General features: G+C 46.6%; 1 protein-coding gene across 2 annotated transcripts; it reads right to left on the bottom strand.

Moving 5' to 3' along the window:
- Positions 1-393: 393 nt before the first annotated feature.
- On the bottom strand, positions 394-15,147 carry LOC115408095 (PDZ domain-containing protein 4-like). 2 transcript variants are annotated; one of them, XM_030118692.1, is made up of 8 exons: positions 14,755-15,147; positions 6,781-6,834; positions 4,927-5,237; positions 4,704-4,791; positions 4,525-4,623; positions 4,367-4,429; positions 3,930-4,031; positions 394-2,496 (listed from the first exon to the last, which is right to left on the bottom strand). In XM_030118692.1, the coding sequence occupies exons 1-8, from the start codon at positions 14,812-14,814 to the stop codon at positions 478-480; spliced, it is 2,796 nt and encodes a 931-aa protein (XP_029974552.1). In that variant the 5' UTR covers positions 14,815-15,147; the 3' UTR covers positions 394-477. The 2 variants fall into 2 exon arrangements, with proteins under 2 accessions (XP_029974552.1, XP_029974553.1); XM_030118693.1 differs by lacking the exon at positions 6,781-6,834.
- Positions 15,148-27,534: the final 12,387 nt, after the last annotated feature.

The raw sequence follows: 27,534 nt of genomic DNA, 5'->3' as shown, positions 1-27,534 counted from the left end.
CTTCTCAGGTTGTTCTCCCAGTTGTGAGCTGCCTTTATTCGCTACAGAGCCGGCATGGCGCCGCGCCGCTCAGCACCTCTACAAAACGTAAGAAGGCAAATCACAGGTGGCTGTGATTGTTGTCTCCTCCATTATGATCAAAAAAATACAAATCGCGCTCATCTGTGCTCTTTCCTCTCGGATGTACGCTTCCGTATAATCAAAGGAACATTTATTCTTTTAGAAACACGTCTTCAGTTAGATATGATGAACATGTTTTCTTGTTTTGGGGCGAGACGCCTTAAGATGCAAGATGTGGCGGTCTCATATGCGTACCTGTTTCTGGGCATACAAGTCAATATGCCTTTCTGGATTTGTTTTCAGATAAAATACTTGTGCTGTCGGTGCATTGAAGCAGCTTGTGCTCATCCTTCAAGCTCCCTCAAAACACTTGGGCTCTTTCCGTCGGCTGTATCTTGCACAGCCTCCCGTCCTGTCCTAAACCGTGGTGACGGACAGCAGGGGGTTGTAGACTTTCTTCCCGTCGGCAGACCTGGTCCCGTGAGCCAGCAGCTCCTGTATTGTGATCCAGTTGTCCAGGATTCTGCGGCTGCGTTTCTTCATGCTCCTGCGGTGGCACAACTCCAGGATGGAGGTGGGTTCCTGCGGTTGCGTCGTCCCCTGCTGCCCTCCCCCGCTGCCGCCGCCTCCGCCTCCGGCCTGGTCCCTCTCGCGCTCTCTCAGGCAGTCCAGACGGCTCTGCATCATGAACTCCCGGCGCCGCCGTTGCTCCCGGGCCTTCAGCAGCTGCTGCTTGCGCTCCTCTTTGCTCCAGTAGCGTCCCATCTTCATCTCGCTGACGGCGTCGTCGTCGGTGGTCATGCCGCTGCGCTCCTCTCTGATCTTCATGGCTCGGGCCTTCAGGAGGCGATCCCTCACGGGCCGTTTGGCCACATAGCGGGAGCCGTCACTGCGGATCTTCACCTTCCACTCCATGCGAGGAGAAGCGGGCATCAGAGGAGGGGACAGTGGTAAAGGTAAAGCGCCTGAGGCCTGGGAAACGTCCTTGCAGGTGCTGCCCAGGCTCATCGGGCTGGCGTCGCCCTCCGTCTCATTTCTGAGTCCACCCAACCGCTCCGAGGTTGAGGGAGACCTCAGCTGCATGCAGCTCAGGAAGCGCTGAGGCGGCTGAGCCTCGTGACGCCGGGACAGGTAGGGACTGTTCTCTGCACTGCGTCCGCCGGCCCTCTCAACCGTTCCGTTGCCTTTGGGGTTACGTCTGACTCCTCCATCCGAGCCCCTCCTGGCTCCAACGTCCCGGGACAGAGATCGAACCTTTGCGCCTGGGCTGGACATTTTACCCTCGGTGGCTCTCCTGTGACTGTGGGGAGAATAGGCTTGATTTAAGTTGGCTTGCGTCCCGTCTCCTCGCTCAGACCGGGCTCCTCTCTCCCTCTGTCTAGTGGAGGCCGGGAACTGGATACCTGCTGGGAGAAGAGTGTCGGATCCCTCCAGACTCTGAGTGGAATTTGAAGGGTACTGTTCGTTGACCAGTGGGGTGCTCCGGCAACTTTCCCCTCCAGTGTTGTAGGCACTCGTGCTGTCCTTGTCTGAGCGCTCTCTCTCTGGAAGCTCGTTGATGTCTGATAACGCATTGTGGCGAGCTTCTTCTCCACCCAAAATACCGTTGACGTCCAGCCGTCCCGCCCCGACGCTTGCTCCATTCTTGTCTTCGAGGGGCCAAGCCTTCATGCAGCGCTCTCTCAGCTGCTGCATCTTCTGCGCCCTCAAGATGTTACGGCACTTGAACTCCAAATGGCGCAGTTCTTCTTCCAGGAGGGCCATCTCGTGCTGGCTCAGGCTCTCGTTCCGGTTCACGTCCAGTGAGATGCCTCCCTCCTCCTGTTCCGCCCCCTGACCTTCAATCAGTGCACCACTGTTCTTCTCGTAATAACACTTGATTTCTAGGAGCTCTTTGTACCGCTCACACTCCTCCTCTGTCAGTCCAGGCATCATCATCCTCACCGGATCTGCTGTGTAGGCTCTCTCTAATCGCTCCATTTGTTCCAGCCCCCCTCCGTTCATGCAGTCCAGTCCAAGGAGGGAGTCGGTACTAAACTGAAGGTCCTGTGAGTGCAGCAAGGGTGGGGTTTCCCCTCTGCTCGCCAAAAACTTGCGCATACTGCCAGGCGTGTTGGTGGCGTTGGTATTGGAGGCACTGGTGTGGTCGTCTCCCAGCAGATCGTGCTCCGAGGATTCCTCGTAGCGCGTGCTTTCGTCTGTCCGGCCAACCCCGCTGTCGAGCTCCTGGCTGTTGCTGAGCACAGTCTGGAGCAAATCGGGTGAATCTCTGTTCAGCGAGTGTCCGTGGCCACGAAGGACCCCCCTGCCGGCAGTACTGCCCGGTCCAGCAGTCAGGATGGAGGGGCTGTTCATCGCCCTGTGGCTGCCGCCCAGGTGGACCGCGTTGTCCAGAGGCTCCAGATCCAACTCGTCCGGATCCATCTGGTTTTCATTCTGGCAGGTAAACGGAAAAGCAGTCAATTGAAGAACCAAAGACACAAGCAGTTCATTCCTCAAATTATGTTTTCTTTTAGTTCCCTTTTCTGTCACTAGAAGGCGCCAGCGGACTGTGAGAATTTGTACACTACTGCAGTTTGGTTGAAATTACACTTAGCTGCCATTGATTAATTCCTCTATTGACAAAACAGAAAACAAACCAGACCCATGAGAAATGCATTTCATAATGAAAAAGTTGTATTTCAATGATAAAATGTTCAATATGGGATGATTCATCCATGCAGGTGGAATAAATCCTCCATATTTCATAAAAACTGTGTTTTTTAACAGCCCACTTTGCTGTTGGCTTTCCCTCAAAAGCCAATCAAACACAATGCAAATACTTGGACATGAATTAGTGAACAATTCTCTCCTCCACCTCCCCCTCTGTGCAGATTATGCCTAATTGGTTTCATTTGAATATGTGTTGCATGCAGGCCAGCAGACGAGCTATTGATTATCTTCATTCTTATTCCCTGACAACTCCTCCACTTCTCTCGGAGTTTCTCCCAGAAGACAACAGATCAGGCTTTAATCTCTGCTTGTGCATCTCCCTCTGATGATTCTCCGCTCGCCCCTCTCTCGCTTGAATCTTAATGTGGGGCAATGCCTCCGCAATATAAATCCTGTCAGCCTCTTGCAGGTGATGCTGGCGCTCATCTATTCAAACACAAGGACGTATTTACAGAGGAAAGGTTGTGTGTGTGTGTGTGTCTTTGACCATTTTAATGAGTAGCTTTTAAACCTGCCCCATGGCTCAGGCAGCATACAAATCCTTGCTTTCTCTCAGACACCAGGCCTGTTTCCATCTGCAGCACCTTTTTGTGTGTGTGTGTGTGTATGTGTGTGTGTGTGTGTGTGTGTGTGTGTGTGTGTTATGGTATGCAATGGAAAATCAATTTTATTGGTCTGACATGTGCCAGGCTGTATATTTACAAGGGTTCTGGCAGGAGTGTGTTATTGAGGGCTTCCTATGTGTGTCACCGTGCCCTCATATCTGCTGGAGGACTGACCTTGAGGGAAACAAAGTGGCGCCACATTAGCACTGTGAGCACAGGCCCGATTTGTCTTTGTCTCTCTCCTTCCCTGTTATCTGTGTTCTCATCATGTTTCTGCACCTCTTTGCTTTTCTGTGTCTTTAAACAAGTCGTCCTGCAGCTCGGGACCGAGGCAGAGCGACGCTCTCCCCCCCATGTCCCAGTTTCTTCTCCATCTCCTCTTGTCTTCCAGTCCCATCATGACAACTTAACAAAGATGTTTACCTATGACTGGACACCTATTCTCCGCCACGTACGAAGGGGTAGAGATTGAGAAGAATTGCATTTTCGGCGCAATATTGAGACCACATCTAGCAGAGCTCTCCCCAAAGACCACATATCCAATTTCCTCACCTCTATCTCGGGTCTTGCGAGAAGCAGGGAGACATTAGTGCTGTCCTCTCGGGTGAGAATAGCTACCGCCTCCTCTCTGTTCTGGATGTCCACCCCGTTTATCTGAGACGAGAAGAAGAGAATCAGCTCCAGCTAATGTCAGATAATGTTGAGCCCGTTATACCGACGCTAGATTCAATTAAAGTGCACACTTCAGAAAATGGGTTTCCTTCGGAAAGGCAACACTGATTTTTTTTTTTTCCCTTGCTTAATAGCAAGGGTAATATTATTCAAAAGGAATTCATAATACGTGGATTAGTCTTGGCAGTTTCCTTCAAATCAGGCTGGAATGAAGCTCTGTGGACTGCAGGTTATCTAAGACGGCAGATTTCTACATAAGAAGGTTGTAGCACTGATGAGACTCGTAACCTCCGGCGCGGAGCTGAAGAACCCTCTACCTGGAGTATTCTGTCTCCCTTTCTGATGCGACCGTCCATTGCAGCAATGCTGTTCGGATTCACCTTGAAAAAGAAAGAAACGTGAGTAGAAACGATTAGAAAGATTTATTTAAGGGGGGGATTTATTGAGGTCGTGTGTTTCATGACGCATTCTTAACCTCTCCCACGTAGATCCCGAGGTCCTCCTCATCGTCGGTTCGGTAGCACACCGTCAGGCCCAGCTTATCTTGCTGCCGAGACTTGTACAACTCCACCTCCTGGCGCAGTGAGAGATATCAGACAGACTGGAGGTGCGGGTTTCTGCAGCAGAGCCTGGAGGTCTTTAATCGGCTCTCACCTCGTATTCCAGCTCGTCCTGCCGGTCCACCTCATGCTGGCTGATGTCGAAGTAGTCGGTGGGGTCGTAGTAAACCGGCTCCACGAAGCTGGGAGTGAGAACGTTCACGTAAAAATGACATTTCAGTAATTGGAGCCGCCGCCGACCTCAAATGTGCGAACAGAACGGCCGTGGTCTGACAGCTGAGCACGCTGCGGAGGCCTATTAGACGATTCCCACTCACAGTTCGTTGAACAGATATGGCTCCAGTAGCGGCGGGAGAGGGGGGGATGGTGGAGGGTCGGGCGGGGGCGGAGCTCCGCAGGGATGCTGGCTGCTCTTGCCCAGAGTCAACATATGCTGGAAGCTGATGTCCGTTTGGGTGCAGCTGTCCACGCAGTCGGCCATGCCCATGGTCACTGGCACTTGGCCTCCAGGAGCTCCCGCTAGGCCCGCCCGTCTGCGGGCCCCCCGCCGCAGAATGCTGGACAGCACGGGGTCCCTTATGTCCAGGGTGGGATCCCCAGAGAGGCGGGACAGCTCCTTCCCATTCACCTGGAATACACAGGAGTCACTGTCATCAAACGAGAAGACTAAACAGGGAAAGAAGAGGAGAAAAAATAATAAAAATGAATGTGGGAAACAGGTTTAGAGTGATGATTCCTTACATTTACCTTTAGCTTCATGCAGACGGTGTAAGAACAGTTTTCAGTTATCTCTCCACAAGTATTTCAGTTTCGCCTTGCCTCATTTAATCTTGTTCATTTTAGATTGTAAGGATTTTAAGGAGATATGTTGACCCTTTTAAAGCCTGTCTGGGTTTTGAAGGGTTTTCTCCTGTGTGCAACTTCAGGTTATCCGACTAGTTCCTTCTAACTGTTTAAAAGTTGAGACAGTGGACTGATAGAGCATTGTGCTCATATCATCGTTATCATGGTCCTCCATGAGCACAGGTGAGACTCACATGTTTCTAATAATGGTCTCTCACGGGTAAAAACATCGCCAAGCTGCCAGATTTTTGTAGTCGAAGCTTTCATGGAAAGAAATGCTGAATTATTCAACTGTTGATCTTTCTCAATTTGATTCCATTTTATATGTAGCCTGTTAATTTATTTTTTGTATTTTTCATGAAATTATCCTTTGCTCCTATTTTTTGTTTTGATCACAATATTATCATTTTTGCTGTTTTGCTGAAGGTACGTTGGAGCAGAGGTTAGCGCTCGAGCCTCACAGCAAGAAAGTCACTGGTTCAAACAAGCCAAAAGGAAGCTGGATGTTCAGGGTATTTAGATTATGTCTGTCAAGTTGTTTAGTTGCGGGGTTTGTTGGGTTTAACTAAGTTTGACTTTACTATCGTTTGTCTTTCCATCATTTTGTGAGTCGGTAAGATAAGGACAGATAAATAAATGGGGCATTAAAATAGTTTATCTATGCAACTAGCTGGAAAAAGAGACTGGCTCTCAAAGAAAATACCTTTTTTCAATATGAGTGTGAAAACTATGTCACATGAGTGATGAAGCTGCATAGATCTCATTTTAAAAAGAATAGAGTTTGCCAGGATGAATTCCATTAAAAAATCAGATCACTTACCGTCATTTTAGTTTCATTACTTTGATTTGAAAGGTGATAAATGTTTTTCTTTTGAAGCTTCAATTGATTTATGAATCCCTTTGAGGAGATTATGACTCTGTTTTGAAGCTTACACATGCTATAAGCAGTCGGCTGGTGCAGTGCATCTAAGGAGGCTTTAGGTGCTTCAAACTACACAAGATGACATGAGAAAGTGGAAAAAAAGAGAGGCTGATGAACTAAAAGTGAGCTAAAAGGTGATGACAAGAGGAAAAACAGTCAGGCGTGAGCATCAGACAGAAGTCAAGGTTAGTTTAGAGAGGTGAACAGAGGAGGGGGGGACTACGGCTACACACCTAAAATAAGGATCGATGAGCTGTTAGTCAACAGAAAAATGCACTCCGCTCGACAGCGCGAGCATATCACACAGTTCCCACACGCACACAGAAACCATAAAACAACTATTTATAAAAGACGTTCTGACACAAAACCACAGCAGGCAGCAGAGCAGAAAGCCAAATACTGAGACCTTTAATCGACCGTCAGCGTCAAAAGAGCACAGCATGTTGCTCATGTGACCCTTCTGTGGAGAGAGAGAAAAAGGGAAAGCAGGAAAATGCTGGAGTTAGAAAGTAATTACAGCTGTGAACAGCTGGTTAATGGAAACACGCTTTCTTCTGATTTTTTTTTTTTTTTTTTTGCACAAAAATAATGCAAAAGCAAGAGCTCAAAAAAAAAAATAGTTTCCTTGGTGGATTAGTCCTGTGTCAAGTCTGGTCCTGCTCATGCAAAACATTGTTATCTTTTCTTTGTGTGAGTTCGAAGTCGCTCGTCTCGGCAAATATATATTTATAAAATATTAAATATTTCTGACTAGTTTCATTTCTGTGCTTCATGGAGGACGAGGAGCTTCGATTAAAAGTACAATGAGGGATGAAAATGCTGGGAAAAAACTCTTTTATTCAGGAGAAATAAAACACCTGTTCCACAAAATTGGTTTTGTATAAAACCACGTCCACTTTTTCCGCTCCAGCATTTGAAGATCACTGAAACAAGCTTGAAATTCACTGTTATGAAGCCTGTTTTTGTCCTGACTCCATGTGTCGAACCTCCCCTTCCTCTTTCCAGGAGGAGAGAGAGAGAGACGAGGGCATTAAAAATTAAAGCGCTTCGAGTATAAATCGAGAGAGGAAAAAAAAAAATCAAAATTTGCACACCGATCCTGTTTTCAAGGTGACCGAACCAAAACAATCAAACCGAGAAGGACTCCCCACAAACCGCACAAGAAAAGACAGCTCCATTCAGTATTTATATGGGTTTGAAAAGCCAGCAGCTGTCTGTTCCTGAGTGATGGACTCGTATGAAGCCGTTAACATGCATCATTCATGGCTCTCGGTGCACGTTGGTCACTCTTTTCCCTTTGACCTCAGCAGAACGTTTTAACTTGCTCAAAACAAATGATACTCCCATCATCCTCACTGACTTTGTGCTTCCTGCTAATTAGCAATCAAGCGAGCGTTCTAGCACAAAAAACCGCTTATACTGTGAAGATTAAACCTGCTAATCACCACAAAGCCATTATATCAAAGTAACAATGTGTTAACATGCAGCTGAAGAGAGCCGCTGTCATGAGTGAAGTGTTCACAATACAGGAAATCCATAGAGGCTTTGAAAACAAGTCAATGGTTAGGTCACGTTTTCTTAATCAATGCAATATGATTGTGTTTCTTCTTTTTTTTTTTTTTTCATTTCATAGTTGTTGGTTTTGAAGAGGCTCCAGCCTGAAGCCATTTAGCTTCACGGCCATCAGCAGATCCCAGAGTTTCACAGCAGATCTTTCATGATTTTGAAAACTAATTTTTGCATCCACGCACATTTTCCTAATGGTTCCAAATTGAAAGTGTGATTAATACCACGGTTATCCATGCTGTGACGAACTCAGAGCAAATTATGATTCCTGATGCAACACGAAAGCAATCTGGATAATCGAGTCAGTCTGCCGTTGAGCTGAGAGCTGTGCCCAACGAAGTGCACGGTGGTCTGCAGAGGTGTTTGGAAAAATCGAGAGATTTAAAGCAAAGGACACCAGGAAACATGCAGATACGAAGGACGTGCACATGTCAGTGACGGTTTCCGTCCGTCACTGAGCCAGACAGCCCAGGGTAGTTTCGTTCATGTAGCTCGGTGTCACTGACCTTGAGTGTCTGCAACTCTCAACATCTTCACCCCCGCCTCCCCTCCTCTCCTTCGTTCTCCCACTCCCTCTCTCATCTCTTGTCCCCTCGCAGTAATTGCATGTCAAATCAATGTTCCTCTGTGCAGCCAAGCACTAAAACTTTCTTGCTACATTCCGCTTCCATTTCCATTCTCCATTTTTTTCGTGTTTTCATCTGCTTCTTGCTCATGGCAGAGCAGCGGCTGCTCCACCGCCCCTCTGGCCTTCCCTTTCCACACTCTGCATGCATTCATCTCACTCTCTGCTCGCTTTCTGCCTCCACGCCCGCCCTCCCCTCCTCTGCTGCTCTCTCCAGGCTCCGGGTTTCTTTTGGTGTTGCTGCCTCAGCAGTTCTGTCGACGCTGTCCCTTCCCCGGAGATAACGGCTCACCCTCCTCTATTTCCATCTATTTCGGCCGGCCCGTAGTTCTGCGTGTGTGTGTGTGTGTGAGATTGTTCTTCCTCGCGCTAATGTTCCCTCATAAATCTGGCTGTCTCTCCTAATGAGCCTCCTCAACAAATAAGATGCCTCCTCCTGACATGGCACACTGACGATGAAGGAATTCACAGTCTGGTGTTTGCATGTTTTTTTGCGGAGACCATGATTTCATTAATTCTCTCCAAACAAAACGAGACGTCTGTTGTTCCAATGCTCGGCGCTCCCCGCCATCAGAAAGAGGCTATTAAGAGGCGGCTCGCTGGTCATGAGTGACAGGTATGAATACCGAGCGAAGGAGCAGAAGGAGGGCTGCTCATTCATTATCAATGAGAGGTGCTGAGATTGCTTTGAAGATGACTTCATGCGGGCTAATGGTTGTTGTGTGTTAGACAGCTCCTCGGACCGGAGTTGATAGAGAATCCATTATACTGTTACTTTATGCTGTTCTCTATTATCTCTGGGTTAGTAGGTCATTACATACATCTTCTCTCTCTGAGCTACTTAAAAATGCAAAAAAAAAATAAAAAAAATGGAGCCGAGGGTGTGCACCCATTACCAACACGCCTAACAATATGTTTGTGTTGGAAATGGAATTAAAATTCAGAAAAAATTGTGAAGTGTCTGAAATTCACAGCAGGGGGGCTGGCGGTGGTGGTACCAGCAGGCGGCTGGTGGAGCACAGAGGTGGAGATGATGTAGGGCGGAGATGAAAGAGATGCAAAGAGTTCAAAGTGTGTAGAGACGGGAAGCGAGGCAGGAGCGACACCGGGGGGAGCGGGGAGGGAAGGAGGTGAAGACCGGGGTAATGATGCAGGAGAAATGCAGAAAACAAGCTTTCAAGGAAAAAAAAAAAATCGCGGATGTAAATAGTTGAATGAGGCCGGCTCCGGGTTCAGGACTTGCATGTAAACACACACACAATGGAGGCTCATGGGAATCACTAAGTGGTTGATGCATAATTAGTTTTTATCTGAAAGCTCTTTAAAGAGCAAATTAATCTCACGTGCAAGAAAAGGGAAGGTAACGACTTACTCCACAGCACTGCACGTTACCTCACTCATACAGGCTCCAGTGTGGGTAAAAAAGACACAAAAAAAACCTAAAAACAAACCCACAAACAACCACAGTCTTTATCTGACGTGTACCCTTATGTTAATCTCTTCCTTTCTGCACCAGGGAGTTTTTTCCCCCAAGCTTAGATTTATGCTCATTTCCACAGTGTTCAAGCAGAAGCTCCTGCACGACCCAAATCTGCTCCCCCAACATATTGAATTCCGCTTGTTTGGTAATTGATTTTTCTCATCTCTCAGGCTTTGAAGGCCGCATCAGTCGCCTGTTCAGAAAATCAATTAATCTGGAGTCGGGGTCGACCCACTCCGTCTACAGCAGCTCCCGTTGTTTGATATCAGCGAGTTGATTTAAATAGACCCGTTATAAACCGATGACAGTGAGAAGATATCGATTTGAAAAAGGCCGGGCGATCAGCGGAGATGATCGTGATGAGGCTAACGAGCCTCGCTGGGAGCGTGCAGGATACAAATTCATCAATAAATGAATCAGTTAGAACAACAAATGAGTTGGGGGCAGTGTGATTTTGTTGCCACGCGGATGCAAACAAAAAAAAAAGGGAGGAAAACCGGTGTGGTTTTTTTTTAAAAGAGAGCTGGCAACAATGTCACCGGGTGTGCAGGCCTTCACTCGTCTCTCCCCCTCTGACACGCCACAGTGCCGTTTTGACGAGGATGAGAGTGACATTCGCTCTGTCAGCAGCCTTTTTGTCCAATCCACATGTCAGTCTGAGAAGTCTGCAAGTGATCGAGCAGGAATCAGCACACACAAACACACACGTACACGCCCAAGCTCACGCCTGATAAAACAGCGACGCTCCTCACATTAAGCTGATCCTACAAAAAGTAATGAGCAATCTGTCAGCTCATCTCATTAACCCACATTAACTGTAACTCCAAGCGTTCGACTGTTTTTAAGATCCTCAAGAACACCTGAAATCAAGCTTTTCAAATATACACAAAAGTATATTCACAGTGTGAAAATATCTTCATTTTTGTAAGTTTAGCACAAAACCATTGCACTACAATATGTAGCTACTCACTATTGTTTACTACACAATGAAAAACTGCTGCAATAACGTCGAGTTCTTTTTTAACATACAGCCAGTGTTTTTTTGTGAACAAGACATTGTACTGGAGTAGTCACATAAGCAATTTTTGAGATGGATGAAAGCAGACCTAAAGATACATGTGACACGAGTGTTTTTGGTCAATTTTCATCACTTTACAAGAAGTGTAATTATATGGTGCATCTTTATACTGACATTTACTTTCTGAAGAGCAGGAATATCCTGTAGCAACACCTTGGGGCTTGCATCTTCAATTTGCACATATTTTTTTCAGTGCGATTGGAAAACCTCATTTAAGAAAAGAAAACACAATTATTATTCCATTTCAATCCAGTTTTATATGTTTTATTGGCTGTTAGCTGTTTTATTTCAATGTTCTTTTAACTGGTTAGGCTCATCTATTGTAATTAATTCAGTTTGATGGTGTTACATTTTGGTTGTTTATTTAGCTATTTTATAGTTTAAGCCAGTTTAATATCTTGATATTCTGTCTTTTAAAAAGAAATGTATTTTTTCGTTGCAGCTTTACATCTTTTTCTTAGAAAGGCTCCATTATATCACTCTTCTGTGCCGTCTGTGAGGCCTTTTCAATTTACTGATCTGAACACAACTTCCTGTACATGTAACGGTTAAATGATGGTAGATGAACGACCAGATTCACACATAGTCCGGTCTAATAGGTCAGCCTTGTGATACACAAAGCCTTGCAATGTTTTTCTTTTCTGTTTTTTTTTTTTTTTTTTTACTCCCCCAGTGGTGTGAATGCAGAGCGGTGGCCATCATGCACCGAGTGTGAATACCACTGTGCACTTATCTCTCCGCCGGCCGCCGGTGTGTATTGATTCTGGTGTGCTGGCCCCTCGTGAATGTCAGCGTGTTTCTTCGTGTCGCTGTGAGTGAGAGCACATTAGGTTTGTTTAATGACGCCGGTTGCCATGGAAACAGCCTCCTCTTCTTTACAGTGGCGAGAAAGGGAGAGAGAGAGAGGAGGGGGGGGGGGGGGTGAAAAGATGGAAAGGGAGCGGCCGCAGGGCTGAGGAGGGAGGCACAGGTTTTCCTCTCAGTGTGTGTGTGTTTGAGGGAGAGTTACACAGGTAGCCTGTAAAATGTATGTGAAATGCAGTATTTTCTTTAAATGCTTTATGACGTGTCCACAGCCGAGTGTTTAATTCATCCACTGAACAACAACATGCCCCGTTACTCGGGGCTACGGGAGGCAGTATTGATCAGAAACATGCCAATGGGTGTGTACCAACCAGCAGCGAGCAGCGTATGTGTAGCAGACCTTCAATGTATAATGCATGAGTTTTTATTCCTTTGGCAAGAGAAGCAAGTGTTTTGATTTAGTCGGATTTAACAGCGTGGTTTTACAGCAGGCTGTAGCTGTGAGCTGCTTAATGCTGCGTTTATTGTCTAAAGACAGTCGCCGTTATTCGGTAGACTGCGTCTAATTTGAAGGTGTAATTATACAGGTTAGTTAAGGAAAACGGCTCCAAGCTGCAATCCTCTGAAGGGAAAATACATAGCATGGAAAGCTATTAAATAAGTGTGGGGGGGGGAATGTAATTACGATCTGTTTTATAATCTTTATTAATGATTAGATATACTTCATATTTTTATTCATGACGTTTGGATTAATCTGCTTTCTGCACAGCAAGACTGCCTGTTTCTGGAATCGCTGCATGTGATCACTCAGATTGAACCAGCATGTCGCGCGAGCATCTCAAATTCACCACACATCTTTTACTCTTTTTTTTAAAACCACTCTTCTTATACGAGACCTGCAGAGTTCAGTATCTTCTAATTGCACATGTTGTACTGGGCGTCTCAGAGCCAGCAGCTCCGGCTCTGCCTTCATCGCCCATCTGCGTTTGTCTCATGCTTCCCTGCTCCCAGCCAGCGACGCCGCTACAGGCTCTACCAGCCGACAGCGTAATATGCATCCTGGAGTATCTGTTTCCCTTCAGACACACCCTGACAACTCCTCTGCATGCTCCACGTCATATAACACATTTCCCGGCTGTCACTGCCGGCTTCCCCTCGCTGCCACCCCTGTCTGGTGAAACCACGTGCGGGCAGGTGTCAGACCCAGCTCAAGGTGTTCCGCTACCTCGCGTTCCTGGGGACGAGACCCTCGCGCGCAAAGCTGACCTTGCGTCAAAACATCAGAGGGATGATTTGATTTTCGCGTTGGAGGAGCTTGACCTGCATGCGCTCGGTGTCATTACTGCTGACTCCCGTTAGATCAGGTCACTGATTGTGGAATGAGTCGTCCCCGCTCCGGTTTGATGATCACACTCCTCTTCTGCGCTCGCCCTCCACCCAGGAGGCTCTGTGAAGTCGCTCGCGCTTTGATATGCGCCCCTGCCTCTGCGGAGCGCTCCAATCAATTACTTTTGACATCTGAGGGCGAGCAGCGGGAAGAAAAAAAGACAGGAAAACAGTCTGGCTTTTCGCTCTGTCTTTCATTGACTTGTTTTGACTCGTTCTTCGTCTCACTGCTGTGTTTCTTTTTGGAGTCGGACTTCCTGAATCCCACCCTCTCCTGGCATCGCCCTCTGGCACCAGATGCGGCCCGGTTATCTGGCCCGGACCCCAACTCACATCACAGAGCCAGCTGAGGCTTCTGGTGCCACATATTAAAAGTGTTGCATCACACCTCGTGAGTCTGGAGCATTTTTCATGCTTAGTAAGCAAACGACCGATTCCGGTCAACGTCTGCATCGCGGGGTTGGCTGGTAGGACCCTCCTTAGGTGCGGCCCCCGCCAGAGGAGCTTATACTCACACACAGACCGTGGTCCCAGTTGGCAGGTGGTGCTGAGGCTGTAACCGTGGCAACATCTTCCTCTCATAACACTTTAGCCCAGTTTAACAACCCATCAGTCCCTCAGCCTCTGTGGCGCTGCGCCGCAGGTTCACCATCCTGCTGCCAGAGCCGTGTTGCTCTGCACTCGGATCATGTCATGCTAATAACTGTGAAGTGTCATTAATATAATCGTCTGTGTTATTGTCACTAAATGACTACTCTGATGCTGAAATTACTACCCTTGCTCAAGAGGTGCAAAGATAATTCATACATGAAAAATTGCACTGAAATGCATGAATATCCCTTCAAAAAGCTTGTTTTTCTTTTTTTTAATCATTTTTTTTAAACTGATGTGCCAAATAATCTGGAGCTTGTATTAAATCTGTCATGCATTCACCCATTTCATTGCCCTAATTAACTTATCAATTACCGAATGTCACTGCATTATCAGGTTTGTAATGATATAAGGGGCTGTTCATGCTTCACTTTGATTTGTTCATAAATCACTTAGTGCTGGCAAATAACCCGTATTGTTTTAGTTCCCACTTAATATGATGCTTCTGTTTGATTTTACTTATTCAGAAATGACCTGATGTGACAAATCTGTTTGATTTACTTCACCAACAGTCTTATGTAGCGGATTTATGCAAACTGTATTCGGGATTCAAAACTGCTTAACGGGGAACGAATATCTGTCTGTTATTGTTAAATGAGTTTGTCCATGTGACGAAGTTCTGCTGATTTCTGAAACAGAGACATTGTGATTGTCAGGACAGCTGCGTCACTGTAAGAAAAGGTGGAGTTAGGAGGGAAATACAGCAGATATACCTGCTTTGAGACTCAAAGAAAAGAAATCTGAGCAATTCAGTCACACAGACGGAGAGGAAAAGAGACAGAGCGCTCACCTGGAACATGACCCTGTATTGCTCTTCAGGCTTTTGAACCACACACATGTTGCACCCCATTGTGATTTTTGACGGGGTGCCGGACCGTACAGGTCCAGGAACTGCCCCGGATGACCACCTCTCACACTGGGATCTCTGTGCGGTCTTTGTCTGTGGCAGTGGGCGAGCCCCACCCTCATCCGCGGGGTTGTGGTATATAACCGTACGTCCTTCTCAGAGCTACACACAACACATCCCTGCAGAGGAACAAGTCAGTGTAATTGGCCGTGCCGCTGCTCCCTTGTCTTCTGTTCTCTCCACAAATCAAGTGTTATAATCCAGAGTGAATTCAGAGATGGGGACGGCGTCAGGGCTGCAGGCCCATGTGTTTGTTTCAGTTTCCATTGCAATCAAAAAAAACAAGAATTTGTGGATTTTTTTTAACTTTCTGTCGTCTTGTCATCCAGAGCTGTGTGAATCTAGTTTTTGAACAGCTTTTGCAGGAAATGTTGCAAACTCGATCTGGAAGATGTGTAAAAATCCTGCTGGTTTGTGCTTCGTTAAAAATCAGGCAGTTGTTTTCTACCACTCAGTGCTCGTGAAGTAACTTCACTACTTGTTGTACTCTGTTACATCGGTGCTTTAATGTCTGAAACCGCAGAAGCAGCGCCGACTTTCCCGGCACAGCTTCAGCTGAACTCCCCCACGCTGTTCCTGAGATTGTTGACTCGCAGCGTTAAAAGCTCACTTTCAGCAGAGCTCTTTGAAGGACTCAGATACAAACAACACAACTATCAAAGAGCTGGCCCCGGTCTTGTTTTTCTTCCTGCTTCCCACACTCCCCCAACGAGCTTCCCACCTAGCCCGCTACCCAGCAGTCCTGCTGAGGGTGGCTGCTGAGATAACTCAGCCCTGTCAGGACCTCCCCCACCTGCTCTGCTCTTCCCACTCAGGATCAGTGGAGAAGTTTGACAGTTCGGATGCTGTTCTGTAGCACCCGTTGCACCATTAGCCGGTAATCCCCTGCTGTGCGGCTACGATAAGCTGTTTGGACACAAGCCTCGGAAAGAAAACATGCACACCTTCGGACGCATCAAGACAGCAAATACCACACACCTCTCGTCACACGCGATCTGAGAAATGTCCTGCAGCTGTCAGCAGACTCAACAGAGAAGACCTCCTCTGCAAGCAGTCCAAGAAAACATACCAAATTTGTAACTGTACAGATGCTATTACAAACGTAGGAAATTGCAGTGTTTATCTGATCTGCTGTCGGATAACAGACAATTGATTCTCCTCAACGGCAAACTCAGCACTCTTGCCAAATGCTCAAGGCTGAAACCAAATGATGGATTATAATTAAATTACTGACCTCTTTAGCAGGGATCAGACAAGAGTCTATCTTGCCCGCGTAGGAAAATCAATACGAAATCACCACATGGATCAACTGGAAGAAGTGCTTGCTGGTTTGTTGGGGAGAGTGTAATTCATAAGTACCCACCCAGTTACATTATTTACAAAGGCAAGTGGTTCAGACAAAGCTGTGGATGCTGTGTGCATATTTACAGACTCCAGCATTTTAATTTCCCTTGTCAAGCTATCATAAATGGCCTCAGTCTATTTAAATGGACCTCTCATTCCCTTTCAGATTAGCCTGCATCCTTCAAGGGTAACCTGAATCAGAAGGGGAGAGAATCTAAACGCAGCCCCGGTCCTCTTCCTCGCTTTCATCATGCTGGCTAAACCTTTATCTTAAATCCTCCGGCACGTGGTCATAGCTTGAGAGTTTTGTCTAAAAGGTCCATCGCCCCGTGCGCCGCCAGCGACAAGGTGTTAGAGCTGCTAATCCTCATTCAAGGCTCCGCTACAACTGTATCCTTTCCAGAGGCGGCGTAATCCTAAAGTCTGGCTGCTCTCACACACACACACACACACACACACAGCCACTCAGTCACATACTCACACGAGGAACCTATCTCCCTTCAACAAGAGGCATGATAACTTGAGGGGGTGGAGGGGGCGACGACAACCTGATAGTCAAACTCTGGAGAGCAGACAGCCAATCAAGCTACAGTGAAGTGCCAGACATGCTCAGCAGGCAGGTGAGCTCCCGACTGTCATCCCCTCTCTCCATCTCCTGCATGTCGTCGTCTACCTCTAGGTACCTGACTGTCAGCGCTACATGATGCTTGCAGACGAGAAGCTAGAATGATCCCCAGCTTCCCGTGCTTTCAGTGTAAAATATGGCAACACATGACAAACACAGCGTTCCTATTAAAGTCCCGACGGCACAGAAGATATCTTGCGAAGGAAAAGAAAAATGCACGTGCAAAAAAGTTAGTCCATCCTCAATCTGCTGCCAGGGAGGGAAAATGAAATTCAACAGAGGCAGTCCCGCTTAATCCTCCTTTTGTCCTGCGGTGATTCTGTGTGAAATATCCACCTGAGGGTATTCACATGAAAGAAACAGAGAGAAAAGCCGCGGTGAGCATTCCAGGTGAGTGTAGTGCTGAGCAGAGTGCAGAGCCTGTCTCGGGTCAGTGATGAATTACCATCAGCAGCCTCACAAGATGAGAGAAATCACTAACGGCTGATTGGAGGATACTTCTTGGCTTCTCCCCTTGGGCAAGATGGTAAATGCACTCCCCCACTGCAGCGGGGAAAACACAAAAGGCGGCCGTTCCCCAGCGGTGAGGGAGCTCACTGATCTACACGCTGCTGCACTACTACTACTACTGAATCTGAATCTTCAGGATTTCACACTGTACGATCTCGCTCTTTCTCTGCCTCGCCCCCACTCCCCACCCTCTTTCTCCTCACATCCAGGGCTGGGCTGCTGCTCTCTTTCCGAGTCCCCCATAATTTTTACCCACACCTCATTTGCTACCCTCCCGCTCCTCCTCACTCCCCTCTCCCTCGCTTCTCTCTCTCTCTCTCTCTCTCTCTCTCTCTCTCTGCATGTCTGCAGGCAGCAAAGCAAGCACTGGAAAGCCTATGTGATCTGTTACAGCAGGACAGGGCGAGATAACAAGGAAAAGCTGCATAAAAGTGAATAAAACATCAAGGTTTTCATGCATGTCGCTGTACCCAGACACACCAACAGGCAGGTAATAGGTTCATTCATCTGGTGGCATTAAGGCAATTTCTCCTCACCTTGTGTTGTTATGAGATGCATTATAAGGAAGAGCATGATTGCACTTTTTCATAGCAGTAAAAAATGCCCAAAGCAGGTGGAGAGCTCAGGACTGGCTGTGCATGTTGATGAGGCTGAGTGCAGAGAGAGAGAGAGAGAGAGAGAAAAAACAATTGAATAACAGGTGTGACGGGATGAATTGAACGATATGGAAGGGCGCCAAAAGAGAAAAATGCAAATAGGTGCGTGGGAGTGGGAGGGCAGCGGTAATGCAGAGATGGGCTGGAACGACAGCTTCCTGCAGTAATCAAAGTGACCTGCTGAGGTGGGTGTGGGGGGCGGACGAGGCGGAGGCATATGGAGACGATGATATTTGTGAGTGAATTTCCACTCACTGGTTCTCTCTGATCAGCTCACACTCGGAATGACACTGGCAAGCTAATTTACTGCTTAAGAAAGAAAAAAAAAAAAAGGCTGCTGGCAGACTGACTGCGGGGCCACTGCCAATTACCTCCAGGCTGGAGAAGTGAGACAGTCCATGGGACTGAGAGGATTATACTTTCTGATACCAACGTGTTTGGAGGCATTTTGTTTACTGTATGCGGGGCTGACCTTTCGGTTGACTAACTGTAATTTTCTACCTGCCAGTTTTCTATTCTTCTATCTCCATATGCTTAAAGTCTCGCCGCCGCATCAGGCAGAGCCATTCATCAGCCGCCGCAAATTAAAGGCGAGCCACTGTAAGCGTCCGCCGCTGTTTCTCCAATTCCGTGTGTTTGTTTGCAGCTTACTCTCTCTATCTCATTTGCACACACACACACACACACACACACACACACACTCGCACACACAAACAAATCACACATTCACCCTTCCTCCTGATATTCGCTGTAAGCCACTCTGAAACAGGATTTCATGGTGGCTGTGTCTGGTTCAACAGGCTTACACGTATTTTAGCTCGTCTCACAAAGCTGCAGCGCCACAAATACTGGATGTACCCCCACACACACACACACACACACACACACACACACACACACACACTTTACTCTTACTCACACGGACATCCCATTGTCTTGTTATCTGTTGTGCTTGTGCATCATTCAGCCCCAATCTGTCTCCTTCAGATCTTAATCTCAACACAAAAGGTCAGAGGACGGTGCTTTGATGCTGTGAAATATCAACTGCCCATTCCGCAAGACAAGAGAAAGGCCCGGACCGCCGCTTTTGAGCGGACACGGCGGGCTCGCGGCTCGCATCAAGATCAGTTTCCAGCTTAAATACCAGCGCTTGTCATCTGGCATTATCAACGACCGCCTCTGTTTCTCCACCTGACTAAAGGGCGGGTGACCCGGAGGTCGCCGCCCTTCTTCTTCTGCATTAAACTCACCTTTGTCCTGACGCCGCTGCGCCTAAAATGCAAACTCCAAATCGTCCACCTTCTGCCTGTGCTTTCGACTTCAGAAACTGCCAATGGGAAATATTATGCATACATGAGTAAAGGAAAAAAAAAAAAGGTGGACATGGTAATGTTTGACAGAGATTCAACAAAGAAGTTTTTCAAGGGGCATAAAAGGAAGAAGGAGAAGTAGAAGCAAAGGAGAGAGGGATGAACAAGGGGGAAATTAAAGCAGAAGCAATAAAATATGTTAAAAAGAAAAAAAAAACTATTTTCCGGTATTTCCACTGAGGCCTTCCCTTTCTTCAGAGTGAGGCAGAATTCTGAGAGCAGCAGAGCATCGGAGTACTGGCAGAATTTTAACTGTGTTCTCATTATTTATTTACTGCTGTAGGGAAAAGGCTGCCAGTACATAATACGCTGCAAAAAAAGGGAAAAAAAAGACCACATTTGGTGTTTTTGCATACGAGTGCGTGTGAGTGTGTGCGTGTGCGTATGTGTGTGTTGCCTGAAAGCAGTGAGGGTTATGATTGGCAGGCAGTATAAAATGACCCCATGCAGCCGCTTCATTCACATTCTGGAGACGTCACACACCCTGTGTGTGTGTGTGTGTGTGTGTGTGTGTGTGTGTGTGTGTATGTGTGTGTGTGTGTGTGTGTGTGTGTGTGTGTGTGTGTGTGTGTGTGTGTGTGTGTGTGAAAGCTATTTCCCAGAAGAAACGAAAAGGCCCCGGTGCCACAAAGCAGCACTGAGATGGCATAAGATTGGGGTTTAGATAGACCTCGGAGAGACGAAAGAAGAAAGAATGGAAGAGCCACCGTGCGTGAGGTGAAGGAGCTCTCGGAGAGAGGCAGCAGACGGCTGTGTCTAATCGGAGCCGACGCAACAAAACTTCGGTCAACAGAGGCGTGAAATAAAAGTATGAGTTTCTCGCCGGGCTGCACGCTGCTGTAGAGGTTAAACCACAGCTGGAGCGAGGCCTCTTCTCGGTGTGGGTTACCTTCCACTCAGGTTCCCCTACCAACACAGAGGCATGCATGCTCATTTAATTGGCGACTCCAAACTGCCCGGAGGTCCGATTGCGTCGGCCCTTTGATGGACTTGGTTTTCCGCCCATTCCTAATTGGGATGGGCTCCAGTGCGACGTGACCCTGAGTTGAACGGCGCGAGTGGAGGAGAAGCAACGTTACTGCAGATTTCTGTGTCTGTGACGCGCCGGCGACCCTCCCAGGGTCGAACGCTGCCTTCACACATCACCAGCCGGGATTGCTTTCATCCTTCTCCTACCTGGATAGAAGCCATTATTCCAGTTTGGATATATTCAGTTAAGGTTTGACTATTTGTCATCCCAATTAAGGACATCTTGATTCAATGATTTCAACAAATTCTTCTTCATAACTTCACTCTGGTACAGTCTATCATGTTCTTTTCTGACAGATTTTAATTTCACATTCGCTTTAATATTTTATCCCACAGACCTGATTCGTCTTCTCCAACAGGTACGCTCCTTTTGTTTCAATTTACATCCACAAGATTGTGTTCATCATTGATGTCCCTACAAATGGATGTGACCAAAACACAAAGAGAAAGACACCCATTTATGTATCTATTAGTGTGTTTCATGCACAACAGGCATAAAGAAGACAAAAATGACATAAAAGATGCAATTAGGCAGATCAAACCAGACGGGGAGACTTGAGCGTGGAAATGAGGCAGCGCCGGATAACAAGAGAGAACAAGAGACGACATGGCTGACAATCCACCAGAGCAGCTTCAGAGAACCGCCACGGTTCCCTCCGTCGTCTTATTTACGGAAAAAATGATTGAAGTTTGAAGGACTTGAAAAGAAGCGGCAGCAGAGAATGGCTGTCACAGTGGGGGGGGTTTCCATAGTATGTGATACCTTTATTGTTCTCTGGGTCTGAGTCTCTTCCACATGTGTCTTTGTCTCGTTCATGCTGTATGTTGTTGAGGATGATGCCTTCTACAGTGGTACTATTCTAATATGCTTTGACTACACACTGTATTCCCTTTAAATGCATGTGTGCTTTATATAAGTGAAACTAGTATTCTACATTTTACTTTGCTTACCAATTTTTCTCCAATACATATTTGGCTTTGTGCCGCAGGGTGTTTAGCGCTCTCACCCCTCAGGAAGAAGATCATGGTTTGGGCTGTGTGGAGTTTGCATGTTCTCCTGTGTGTGTGGTTGCCTCTAGGTGTGAATGGGGTGTGTGTGTGGACTGGTGACCGGTCCAACATGTATCTGTGTGGAAACACTTTCAAACAGTAAAGGCTACTTACCAGTGTCTTCTCCCTCTCTGGATTCAAATGGTCAACAGGAAAGCCAGGGAAAGTTAAACCCCGCCCATCAGTCACCCGGAACCACTCTCTCTTCCCCCCACTCAGCGCGTGTTTTCCTGCGGATCAATAACTTCGCCAGGATGCTTAAAAAGAAGCGCAGATTTCTTCCAGAAAGTCTGGACGGCGCTGGACGCGGGGGAGGAGCGCGAGAGGACTGTTCTCTGCGGACAGCAGGTCAGGAAGTTCACGCGCTTTTATCACTTGTTGTATGTTTGCTGTATATCACGCAGACCTCTTCAAAGGGTCCCGCACGTCGCGCGCACACACGGTCGCCGAGCGCATGACGTCACTTTGACGCTAAAACAAGATTATTTTTATTGATTTTTTTTCCTCACATTTGTCTTGAGTGGTGGGCGACCTCAGCCTCGTGAACCAGCCCCGCCCACTTCACATCCACATCCACGTTTGGATTTTGGAGCTCCAAAATCCAAACGTGGATGTGAAGTGGGCGGGGCTGGTTCACGAGGCTCGGTCGACCTGGGTTAGACTCCCAAAACTGAGCAAAGGCGAATCTTGCTGACTCTTTTGAATCTAATGAACTCCTCCGGTCCTCCTGATCTGGGATGCCGCTGATTTTCAGCAAGCCATTCACCCTTTGATCCATCAGTCCATCCAAACGCAGAAGGACAGACAAGCAACAGTAATTAAATTAAAACATTAATTACAATTGATTGATCCAAAAAAAAAAGAAAAGAAAGACATACATGTTGTATTTTGGTAATAATCTGCACATCACGAAAAAACACTTGGCCTAAATCTTCTCTTTTTTTGGTGGTGGTGGGCAATTCGGCAAATTTTCTGAAATGCCTTTAGAGGTGGATAAAGAACTGAACATTTAATTCATGCACAACTCTGATGGGCATTCCAGCATGTCAATTCCACGCTTCCTCAAAACCTGTGGTATTGTGCTGTGTGACAAAACTGCAGTTTACAGTGACTCTTGATTGTGGCCAGCCTCAGACACGCCTGTGCAATCATCCTGCTGTCATATCAGCATCTTGATATGCCTCACGCCTGTGAGGTGGATGGATTTTCTCTGCAGAGGAGAAACTCACTCATGGAGATTTAGACAAATTTCTGAACAATATTTGAGGTGAATATTCTTTTCGTCTACATAGAAAAAGTAATTGATTTTGAAATGGGAGCGATAAAAAAGTCATGTATTCATATTTTTGTTCAGTGTATGAACACAGAGCAACTGAGAACCAGGGTAATTACCATATAAAGTAATACTGCTTTAATCAGTTTTAATGATGCAAAGATGTGGATGACTCTGCGGAAGTCTAATGTACGAGTATACCTGAATACTCTGGAAATCCTAGTTTTTCCTCGTATTCCTTCCCTTTCTCCTTTTGTAGTCAGTGTCTGAATTTCCATCTTGTGAATCAAGTTTGATACTTTGTGATTCTTAACATATGCTTTCTCTTTATGTATTGAAAATGTACTTATACAGCAAGATATCTCTCTCAATAACCCAGTTAGAAAACTACACAGACTTATCACTGTTTGGTTAAAGTAATTCTTTGTGCCAGGAGTAATCTTACATCAGCAATAACTGGTACAAACTCAAGTATGATGGAAATAATTCCTTCTCTGAACAGGAAAATCACATTGCAGTCCTTTGAAGTCTTGATAGTCAAACAGAAATTTTAAAAACTCTGAATAACTTTAATAACGAGAAGTAGTAGCATTCGTGTTTTTTTTTCTTCTTCATCTGAGAAGCACTTTGGCAGTTTGTGAGGAGATTACATGACGTGGTGCTTCTACATCTCTTTGACAGATGTTATATTGTCTCCACCCATTTGTGAGTGCAGAAAAGCAGTAACACTGTTCACACAAGCCTTTTCAGGATTTCATCATGTCCGACATTGTAAAATCTCCCCCTATGCCCAGACAGGAAGTGAAAAGTGGACATGTTCGGGCAAAAGATGATATTTAATCACCTTAATGTGAATTACTTTAGATCAGGGATGACATACAGACCAGACCAGCAGATCGCAATAAATTCAAATATGATCAACTGAAAATATTTTTCTTGATTTTGCTTGCAAAGAACTATGAGAACAGCACCGTGCTACAGAAACAGAGAAGTCATTACTTGTTTTAATACATTTACAATTCCTTCTTGGTAATTTTTATTCATCCCTCGGGAGCGATTGGCCCCTCCAGAAGGCCTCGTTTGGTCCACAGGCCATATGTTACGGCCCACAAGCCGCAAGCAACATTCATTTGTCATGTTTGTGGCCCACAAAATAGTATAACAAACTGATGACGCAAAGAAGAAGGTCGATGAACCCCACTGGATTCCAGTGTCAGTCCAAATAACTCCTTAAATGTTGTAAAACCCAATGCTGTCAAGGTGGAAATGATCAGAAACATGTATTTTGATTTGATAAGCGTCATCTACAGCCATTCGGTTTCCAAAAGTCTTCAGTAATTCCCTCCAGCTCGGTCCTCTGATGAAGAGAATGACATTTTTGTGAACCCAGAATGAGTGAAACCTCTCATCTCTTTTCAAAAGGAAGGCAACATTTCCACGGTGCAGTATGTAAGAAAAAAAAAACCCAGTGGATTGAGGACTTTCACAAATTGAAACCGCACCAACTGAACAACCTACTGTGAAACAGATGATAGCGCTGCTTTTCTATGAACTACCAGAGCTGCTTTGAATTGCATCAAAATTGAAAGAATCAGGGAAAAAAGATGGAACATGCGATAACTCTGACTGGTTCTGCAGCACTTTGGTGAGACATAATGCACTACCATTCAAAATGTTCCAATAAACAACTGAAGAGTTCTCTCTCTGAAAGAAACAAACAGGACGACCCAGAGCAGGTCAGCCTCAACAGCTGTTGCATCGTCTCTAAAATTTCTGATGAAATAATCTTTTTTTTTTAAATCCTCATATGCTCACAAATGTCTTAAAAAAAGATGATTCTCAGAAGTAAAACAGACTAAATGGAGAAAAAAACCTTGAAATTCTGATGAAACTGTTGCGGTAGTCCAGGTAAGAATCAGTCGTCTCATTCTCAGTCATTCGCTGTTTGTCCATAAGCTGTTTCTGTTCATCAGAATCTTGGGTCGCATTGCGTAACGTGATGGATAAAAACCTTCCAGTTCGACTCAAAACATCAGACTGAAAACCGAGCTACAGCCACAGAACTGGGATTGTCGTGAAGGAAGGGAAAAGAAATGAGACAACGCCTTGCAGACACTCTTGGGATTTGTCGAGCAGTATGAGGAATTAAATTATCTGCCTGTCACAAAAGGGCTGGCAATCATGTGGGGCGTGTGAGTCCTCTTACACAAATTAATGGCTTTTTGGGAGTAGTGGAGGAGTGGTGGTGGAGGAGGGGGGTAGTTATTCCCTCATGTCGACCCATCACTGTTCTCAAATCTTCACTCATCACATCTCCATAGCCTCTATTCCCAGTCCTCCCATGCTGTGCTATCGTGTCACAACCGATGCAGCCGACGTGGAGACGGGCGGAGGGAACCGGAACCGGTGTTGTGCCAAGGTACTTACCCCCGATAGAAAGTGTATCCCCTGAAATTATTTGTACCCCCCTGTAACTTAAGGAAGAAATGAGCTAGGGCTTTGAAACTCTCCAATATCATCAGTCTTAAACAGAAATGATCACAAAATAAATTTCATGATGACAGTTCATGATTTGACCATTTTCGAGGGGGGGGAATACAGATTTTTGCAGGCTAAATATGGTCTCTAAATTGAGCAAGCAATGTACTGGATGGATCAGTGATGATATTCTTGTCATTATCGTTAATATTATTATCATTGGGCTGGACTTTCTCTCAAAAAAAAAAGTTTTGAATTTCGTGTTTGGATGGATACGTGCTTTTATTTTGAAAGTGTGGATAGATCTTCCGGATGATCGTAAATAACAGAAGAAGGCTAATATAAGAAAAATTATCCCAAAAAGCAATCAAAACTCAATGTATGAGCATGTTTTGAAGAGAGATAGAGCAATACTTGTCAATGTTAAGCGTGGAATCCCATCCCGCGAACAGGGGATAGACTTTCTATCGGGGGTAAGTACCTTGGCACAACACCGGCTCTTCCGGGTTAAAGAGCCGCTCGTGGCGTCTTCTCGCTTGTGAGAGAGTTTGGGTGGAGAGAGCAGGAGAAGTGAGAAGAGGCGAGCGGAGCAGCAGGTGGAGGAATTGGGGCGATTGGAAAGAGGGGAAAAAAACACAGAAGCGGCTCAGTGGGCGTTGATTTGAATTTTCCAGAGGGAAAGGTGATTACCACGGCGCTGGAGGGGAGGAGGAGGAGGACGGCTTGTTGAGAGGAGCCTAATTAATTTGAGTGCTAATATAAAATACTCCAACATGGAGCCTGGCTCTCCCGCGCCTGGGCGGCCGCTGGCTGCAGCCTCCTTTCCCTGCGTGAAGCCAAACATTACACATAAAGCAGCTTTCACATTAACTCGACACAAAGAATCTGCTGGAGCAGCCAAGTGAGATATTATTGATTCAACAAAGTCTCAGAGCGGCCTGAAACTTTCAGGATGAATGTCTGATCTGCGGTGTGACAATATTTAACCCTGCCGTCGTCGTGACCGCTGCTCCTGCTCAGATCACTCCCAGAGCAGTTTTTCTGCCATGATGCTGCTCCTCCATCGATTCTCCCGATCGATGAGAAGGGCCATCATTCACCAACAGATGTATTTAATAATCAATATCAGCATCCTTCACTTGTTCGCCCTTCAGGGACGCGGATGTTCGGACGCGGCGCATTATGAGGAGAAAACACCGAGAATCCCTCTAATTCCTCTCCATCCCGCCGTCGCCCCTCTCCCGGAGCCCCACCCCGTCCCGCTCCTCCCGGGGATCTCACCTAATGCGCTCCCCGGTGACCGCCCGCCTCTAAACGCCTGGCTTTATTGCCAGAAGCTTTGACACTGCGGTGCAGTTCAGCGCCCCGGCTGACGGCTCGGCTTTTCGCTTTCCGAAGATTAAAAAAAAAAAAAAAAAAAAAGCCAATTAAAACCTCCTCTCCGATTGTTGTGCGGATGCAAGCGCCGCAAAACGCTCCTAATAGCGGTTTTGGGTTGTAAACACAAATAAGCCTTGCCGGGACGCCAGGAGATGTTTACAGTTTGCAGCAAATCGCAAGCAGAACTTCTCCCAGCCATGTGGGTTCGGAGGCATCTGCAAGCTGCGACTCGTCTCCTCCCACGTACTCCCACTGATTTGCCCCAGGCCCGGTGGAATCAATATATCATTAGCCGGTCTCTCCACTGCCCCCCCCCCCCCCCCCCCCCCCCCCCTCCTCCCAGCCTCCCACTTCACTCCTCCTGTCCTCCCCTCGCATTTCACACTATTTCATGCTGTTTTTCTCCCTTTACCTCCCCTCTCATCTCTCCTCGGGCCTCCAGCTCCCTGCCTCTCTCCTCCTTTGTGTATTTTTTTTTTTTTATCCAGAAGCCACCACTGATGTGGAAGAAAAGTGTGGAAGATGGATAAAAATGAGAGCTGGAGCTGGGGGTTAAAGGTGTAGAGTAGGGATTTGAGCCACATCAGGTGGAGATGGAGATGGAGGTGGAGGTGGAGGTGGGGGTGAATAAAGAGCAGAGCCAAGAGGCGAGGGGGGGGAGGGGAGCCCGGCTGGCTGGCTGTGTGGGTGAAATGAATGTGTAATTGCGTTGTAGTGGCTCAACCTCTCACACAGCCGAGTGACGACCGCGGATAAGCGGAGGGGCCTTGTCAAGATGGGTGTAAAAGTGCCAAAAAAAAAAAAAAAACCCAACACCAGGTAGCGACACGCCCGCCCCTCTCTGCCAAGCGTCAGACGCAGCATGAGTGAGCCAGGAGAACCTGATGTCTAACACTGCGTGTTCTGTCCTTCGGAGACAGTGAGGGAGTGTTTTACAGCTCCCTCTCC

This window comes from Salarias fasciatus, chromosome 20, assembly GCF_902148845.1.
Source record: "Salarias fasciatus chromosome 20, fSalaFa1.1, whole genome shotgun sequence".
Classification (NCBI taxonomy): Eukaryota; Metazoa; Chordata; class Actinopteri; order Blenniiformes; family Blenniidae; genus Salarias; species Salarias fasciatus.
Note: the sequence above shows the minus strand (reverse complement) of the source record. Positions and strands in the feature narration are given on the sequence as shown.

Excerpts from the sequence above, each read along its gene's own strand:
- LOC115408095 (XM_030118692.1), bottom strand. The coding sequence starts at position 14,814 with ATGGGGTGCAACATGTGTGTGGTTCAAAAGCCTGAAGAGCAATACAGG. Across the intron at positions 4,032-4,366 it reads AGGGAGACAGAATACTCCAG|ATAAACGGGGTGGACATCCA; the intron begins GTAGAGGGTTCT and ends TTCTCGTCTCAG. Across the intron at positions 2,497-3,929 it reads TCGCAAGACCCGAGATAGAG|AATGAAAACCAGATGGATCC; the intron begins GTGAGGAAATTG and ends TTTACCTGCCAG.